Source organism: Antrostomus carolinensis, unplaced genomic scaffold, assembly GCF_000700745.2.
Source record: "Antrostomus carolinensis isolate BGI_N321 unplaced genomic scaffold, ASM70074v2 scaffold2158, whole genome shotgun sequence".
In the NCBI taxonomy this organism is placed as follows: Eukaryota; Metazoa; Chordata; class Aves; order Caprimulgiformes; family Caprimulgidae; genus Antrostomus; species Antrostomus carolinensis.
In genome coordinates, this window is record NW_010332384.1 from 124,889 (window position 1) to 132,216 (window position 7,328).

Sequence of the window (7,328 nt, forward strand, 5' to 3'; positions counted from 1 at the left end):
CAAGTCCCCTTCCACGACGTCTACCAGACGTACTAAGACTGCGGGCAAAGGAGGGCGGCGGAGAAACACACACTGAAGGAACACTTTACTATTTATGAAGAAAGAACCGGCTGCAAAAGAGTAGATGTCTGGGCTCAGTAAACTGATCAGGAAGTGAAGAATGTCATAGAAAAACGTGTTCAAAATATTTTCTACGCTTGAAGTTTTCACTAACTTTTTTAGGCTATTTTTAAAATTTAACACGCCTGTATTCATACATTTCTAAAGGACCTCAATGCATCCAGCCCACCGCTGACGTGCATTTACATGCATCCTAGTAGGGCTGCATAGGGTCTTTTTTTTTTTTTTTTTTTTTTTTTAAGCAGTTATATTTTCAATATATTTGTGGTATGAAGGTTATTTTTAAGTAACTTCTGCACTCCAGAGATGTCTATTTTGTAGTGCCTTTAATAATATATCAGCTATATATTAAAAAGCACACCTGAGCAGCTAGGGAAAGTTTTAACAATATATTTTGAAAAATATATTCAATATTTAAAGATTACATACTTTAGATTTTTTTGTTTTTTAAAGGAAAAAACCAACAAGTATCTTATTTAAAGATTTATACTGGAAAGTGCAATTTGAAAAATATGCAAGACCTCTGCATTTCTGTGCTGGCATTAATACAATCTGCTCATTCTTATTTGAAATCAGAAGTAACTAGTATTGCTTGTTTGGGAGAAAGAGGAAAAAAAAAGCCTCCTCACATGAATCTCTTCACAGCATGATTTGCAGGCCTGTGTTAAGTAAAAGAAAGGCTCTGAGTTTTCCTTAACAACTGGATTTTCTATTTATTTAAGCTACTTGTAGCTGGAGCACGTGCATAAATGAGTAGCCAATATTTTGCATGAGGTGTCTTGACTTAGATCTTCATCCGGTATAAAACCTAGGCTCTTTTCCAATGCTTTTTATTTTATTCTTTGAAGTATATGTTGTGGTGACTGAGAATGTATGCTGTTGGCGAGAGCAGGCGCGCTCTCGCCGAGAGGATGCGCAGCGTTACTTACCCATCGCTCCATCATGTTCTAAGAGAAATTTCCAAGGTACTAGGGGTGGTAGTGATACTGGAATTAGTGAAATGGGGCTAGCCTCCCTCCCAGCCTCCCTTCCACGCTTAATTCCCTTTCTCCATAACTGGAGTTGTACATGCACATCAGGGGTGGGAGCGATTAGACCCGATGATTTTAAGACATAGAGCTTGTAAATATCTTTAGTACACATTTTTAAAGTCATTTTATGTTGCAAATTTACATGGTATGTGGTTTGCCACAAAACAAAAACCTTTTATTGCGATGTTATAAAAAAGTTTGTTTTATTAAGAAGTAAATATATTATTGCAGTGTTTGGTGGCCTGTTTAAAGGCTTTTATTTAGTAGAGCAGTGAATGTAAAATATAGTAAAATGGTAAAGAAATATCTTGCCCGTTGTATGAAGTGCACCAGCCCTGCAAACACAGCTCCAGTGACACAAGGTGCGAAGCAGGGAGTGAGTAAACAATGTTCCTTTGCTTTTTGTGGTATAAATACCAACCAAAGGGGTTTCATATGGAGTATATTTTGACAACAGAACCACTTTCAGACTACGTCCAGCTCAGTTAAGTAACCTTTTAATACACTTTTTTTCCTCGCCTCAAAATTGAGCAGTTGTTTTTTAGGTGCTCTTGCTCAGCCAAGCTGAGCTCTCCTTAAACCTGTTGACCCGTTAGCAGAAGCACTGGTAGGAGGTTAACCATTAGGTTGGACTCTGCCCCTCCGCACCCCTTCCCAGAAGACTTGCATTGCCTGTCCCTGCACTTCTGAAGGTGTGCCCAGACCTCATCCCCCAGGCCCTGCCCGTGGCTTGGCAAGAGGAGGCAATTTGGGCAGAGCCCCAAGGGGAAGTCCCCAGAGGGGAGACCAGTGCCACCTCCTCTGGCCCCTCCAGCCCAGGCCTTGCAGGGCTCAACACTAAATGTCACCGCGGGTCCATGGGCTCTGCAGAAGCACCCCTGGGGCTGGGAAAAGGCAGGCTAGTGGTTTGTGTCTCTGCCCACCCCTTTCCAGCCCCACACCACAGCTGACCCACAGAGGAGGGATGAAGGGTAACGGCTCTCTCCCCGCTCACCCTCCCCCCAGCAGCAGGACGAGGGTCCTGCCACTCGCACAGGAGGCAGGGAGAGAAAGGAACCAACGAGGGCAAACCCCGAGGAGCCCCAGGCCACCCGCGGGTGCTGCTGTGCCAGGGCAGGAGCAGGCAGGACCCGGGGACAAAGGCAGGACCCCGGGGACTCAGGCAAGCGGGTCGTGCTGAGCCTCCAGCCTGTGCCTTTTACACTTGCTTCTAAACCATTTCATGTACACTACTACTGAGGTAAGTCTGATAACTTGAAATGTGAACATCTTTAGGTTAAGAACAAACTATTCAAAGAAAAAAAAATTTAAAAAAAAATAGTGTGCCTTATTCTCAAAAGAGCTGATATTTTAGGTATTTTATTGTATCTCTGTTCTCTGTATTGTCAGAAGCCTCTAAGTTTATTTAGTTCTTGCTCCATTTACAGTACATTTCTAGGATGTAGTGAATAAAGCATTCTTTAAAAATGGAGACTGTTATTTCATTGCAACATCCCATTGCCAGGTTTAGCCACTCCACCAGGGCTGTGCTCCCCTCTGAGCTGGGGAGAGGGTGTTTGGGGCCAGGGTGGGGGGGAGCAGAACACTGCAGCCAGCTTGCCCAGGGACTCCTGCAGTAAGGGGAGATGCCCTGTCCCACCACCTCCCCCATCCCACCACCTGCAGGGGATAGTGCCCTCTCCTCAGCAGGCAAAGTGGGAATCTCCCCATTATTCCAGCAGCCACCGATCAGCCTAAATCTCTTTCCATGTCCAGTTTAGAGTCAGTGCCTGGATGAAGATGGAAGAGCCGAAGCTGGCATCTCTCTGTGCTTTCCATCCACTCAGCATGCAAAACCTCTGTAACCCCATTGCATGTCCTCACTCCAGGGCAGAAGTACTGTGGACTGGCACGTGGTTTTCATCACAGCATGCTCCAGCCTTCCAATGCACAGAAAGCCAAGCTGCACCTCTCAGCAGTATTTGCAGTCCTCCAGAATCACTGGCTGTTTCTTTGGTGTAAGTCCACCCAAAGAAAACATGCTGCAAATACCAAGTCTGGGGAGAAAAGCGGTCTGAGGGAGCAGAGGTAAACAGAGGCAGAGCAAAGAGATGGGAGAGGTGGTGGCCATGAAGGCAGGGATTAGCACTAGTGAGTAATCTCCAGGAGAAGAAAACCAGAATAAATTCCACAAGAGCTTCTACATCCCTCACAGGAAAGCAAAAGTGTCTTCATTTTTCTACCTCTAGCATCACTTCTCATAATGCAATTAGGACAAGGCACTTCATGCCAACAGGCCTTGGGTTTCCAGAAGGATACTAATCATGGGAGATTCCCCTAGTCTTTTTTTGGTCAAGGAAATGGAATTTTTTTTTTTTTTTTTTTTTGTGGTTGTTGTTATGATTTAGGGCTGAGGAGCAAGTCACCTAATTTTGCCTGTTTTTCCTGTATAAACATTGCAGGTTTGGTTTAGGAGTCTGTGTGTCCCAGCAATCATTTGCACTACCAGGTCAATCTATCTTGCTCAGGGAATGGGTAATCAACATGATGCTAAAAGCAGCTTTCAAGGAGATGTAGCCACATTAGGACTTCCCTTGTCAGACAAAGCGTCAAGTCACCCAAGAAGACTAATGTCTTTCTTGCAATACTTTGCTCACCTTTCCACTCACTAGCAGTCCACCTACATTCACATGGATGAGAAAGAAAACACCAGCAAACCACAGCCCTTTACGGGTGTTCAGAGGTGCGGCATGCCCTTCATAAAAAGCAACATTTTCCAAGTGAGCTGGAGAACTGTGCTGCACTGAAACATGTTCCTGGCTCCTCTTTGCCTTTATCCAACCTACCCAAGATTAAAATGAATCTATGCACTTTTTCTAAACAGACGCTTTAGAAGATAATTCTTTTATTTTTCCTAGACTGCTGGTTTCTGACTTCAGTTTTGTAAGATCTTAATTAATGATTAACCTGCCGTAAGGTTCAAATATGCAAGTCATTCTCAGGATACTAACATAAACAATGCCAGAGAAATGCAATTGTGCTTTCAAGATGACCTTGCTGCCTTGGGAATGTCAGGAGCTTTGCTGAGGCCTTGGGCACTGTGACAACTCAACACACTGCCAAGTCAATCCCATTCCCTTTCTGGATGACTTTCTTGATGATCTTGAAGAGTAGATGTGCATTTCCCTGGCTGGTATTGACTTAAATCACTAAAAGCAGCTTTGACTTTCTTCAGGAAACACCACCCATTAACACAACTGTGATACAGCTACTATATAAACAGATTAACAAGAAATTCAAGTGCAGTAGCCACTCTGATATTGCAACATCTCATTTATATAGGCACTAGAGCTCAAAGTATATGCAAACCACATTTTTGATACATCTGAAAAGGTGTATGTGGTACCCCATCTCCTTCTCTGTGGCTGTAACTGGTCTGGCTGGGTCCTGAGCACACACTGAGCTCTCTGCTCCCCGTATGCCCATCAGCCACAAAACTGGCTCATCATGCTGACCTGTAAAACAAATAAACCTCGGACTTACCTCGTAACAGGAGAAACTACCCCTGCTGTGCATCTAAAAGCCAGTAAAGTTGGGTTTTATGCCCCAGTGTGTCAACTAAATGCTGAATCACGCTTGACTGAGTTTCAGGGCCAAGTCCTTCCTGGCAACAAAACAGTCGGAGGGGTGCTGCAGGGAGAAGCTGCAAGGTAGGGAATTAAAAAAAGGCAGCAAGTCCTTCCGTCCTGGCACAAAGGCAGGCTGTGCCATGCAATTAAGGTCGTTCAAGATGCCAAAGAGCAAAGAGACTATGGAAATGTTTAGAAAATTGGTACTGTAGAAGTACTTCCATACAAACTATTTCCTGTCAAGCTGATGAGTTAGATCAGATTTTTCTACAGCCAGAAGGCCAGGACTGGAGTTCATTGGTTTCCTCAACAAAGAAGATAGAAGCTCTGCCTCAGAGTCCTCACTCAGGCAAAACTGCAGATCCTGCATGTGGGAGGTGAGCAGCAAAGGACTAAACCTACACTAGAAAACTTTCTGGGGAAAAATGCTCAGATGTGCTCAGGTTTGTCCCAAGTGCACGAAATGGCCACGTCTTCCCAACATGGTGAACAGATGTCTCCATCTAAACAGGCTGTGCCAGGCAATGCTCTGCCCCACGGCAGGCCCGGGGGCTTCACCTCCATGTGCCTGGGGCTCCCCACAGCCACCTTTCCCCTGGGCGTTTGCAGTGGCAAGATCACAAACTCTGCTTGGGCTGTGGCTTTGTGCCCACCCTGACTGTTCCTGCACTTCCACATGCAGCTGGTTTGTAGGGTGGTTGTCATGCTGAAGTCATGCCACATTTCATGGTCTGGTTGCCCGTGGTCATAGTTTTACTATGAGACATGATATGCCTTTGTTCATTTTGTTTACCTCTTTCCAAACACACACATGCAATTTTTGCCAGGCAGGATGCCCTCTGAGCCTGTCCTTGTGTGTTTTTGCAATGTCACTGAAGATCTGCGTTAGCTCAGCCACTGCCTGCGATCCACGTGCTGGTGGGAAGTAAGAAGCCACAGGTAAACCAGAAGATCTTACTGAAGCATGAAAAAACCCCTGAAAACAGCCTACACAAGCTACCGGAGTGACCTCAAGCTAACCAGCAGAGAGAGAGAGATGCATTTAAATCAGTCAGAGGCAAAACAGCCTATACTTCAGAGCAGATCCTTTGCTCCAAAGCTTTGAAGCATTACCTACAATGAACAATTCTCACTCCTGTAACAAATCTGTAGGATACAGACCAGGGTGTCCTGCAGTCATTCAACAGGGTACACAATGACAAAGGATTACTTATTAAATTTGTTATGCATGCACTGGCTGTACACAGGGCACCCTTAGTTTCTCTAGTCTTTGACTTTTCAGCTGCTGTCCCTTGCAGGAGGGCTTTCTGTCCACATGGAGAAGCTAAGGATTCCTTTAAGGCTTGGCTTTGCTCCAGGCAGATAGATCCCTTGGCTCAGCAGCCTTTGTGCAGGATGCAGAGGGACACACTCCTAGGCAGCAGCTGCAATGCTGGCATCCAAGCAGCACCATGGAGGCACCTTGTCATACTGCAGTCCTCCAAGCAGCAATGGTGCAGCTGCTGGGAGCTTGGCAAAGCACTCAGGAGGGCTCTGGCAGATAAAATATTGGGGAGCACCAGCACCTCAACAATGATCAGGTCACCAAGGACATATCCAAGCAAGAAAATGCCCAATAGCCTTGCCCTTTACCATCATGTAAGTGGTCCAGGCTTACCCTCCACTACCACCAGCTGGGTAGTTTCTTGCTACCCCAAAAAGTGTTGCATTAAACTCCTCCAAAAGACAGACCAACCACTCCTGTATCCACACAGTGGAGTGCTACAGCCTGAGGGCTGTGGCACACCCCATGCTCCATGCAGACATACCTCCTCCTGCAGTGTCCTGACAATGCTGTCGGCCATGCCCTGACCCCACAGTGCCCTGGAGCACACCCAAAGGCTCTCTTGTTGCAGATGAGCCCCAAGAAGTATGAGGTGACGTACATCAGGCTTGGCATGTATGTCAAAAATGAAAGATGAGGAAGAGCATTATGTCTGACTTGGACTTGCAGCCTGTCATGAGGTGTTTGATGATGTACCAGTGAAGACATACCTGGAAAAAGCACTGCAGACATCATCCAGACAGATTGGGAAACTGTGATGGTGGGGTGGCATCCTGAGGCCCTGGCCTGTGGGAAAGCTGCTCAGATGAGGATGGGTGTCAGTCTGTGGCAGGGAAGAAATTGTTTTGTGTCCTTAATTTGAATATACGTCTCTCCTCACCAGAGGTCCCCCCCATGGAGGTGTGTGGAGCAAGGGCTCCCCCACTGAGGCACCTGGCTGTGTTCAGGGTTTTTCCTCACTACTGGCTTGTCAAACTATTGGCTGGGTAAGTCAGGCAAAACCCACAAAAGGCAGAAAAATAGCTGTATCTGTTTTTTTTCTCTCTTGCACACGAGAACGGCAGTGATATGAGCATGTTGGCTACATACCCTCTTTCCTCCCAGCACCTCCGAGGGAAGATGGCAGAGAGGCTTGTATGGCTTCTGCTGACATGCGCTGCATTCACCTTCAAGCCAGCCCTCCCCAGAGCACACACTGGGGAAGAGAGCAGGATGGAAATGGAAACCACCAGAACAGAGACCGGC

General features: G+C 46.2%; 1 protein-coding gene across 1 annotated transcript in view; it reads left to right on the plus strand.

Annotated features, from left to right (window-relative positions):
• The window catches only part of RBM47 (RNA binding motif protein 47), a 26,336-nt gene extending 19,616 nt beyond the window's left edge, over positions 1 to 6,720 (plus strand). The window contains exon 6 of the mRNA XM_029086360.1: positions 6,655 to 6,720. Coding sequence (XP_028942193.1) covers positions 6,655 to 6,720 — 66 coding nt within the window. The remainder of the gene's footprint in view (positions 1 to 6,654) is intronic.
• Positions 6,721 to 7,328: the final 608 nt, after the last annotated feature.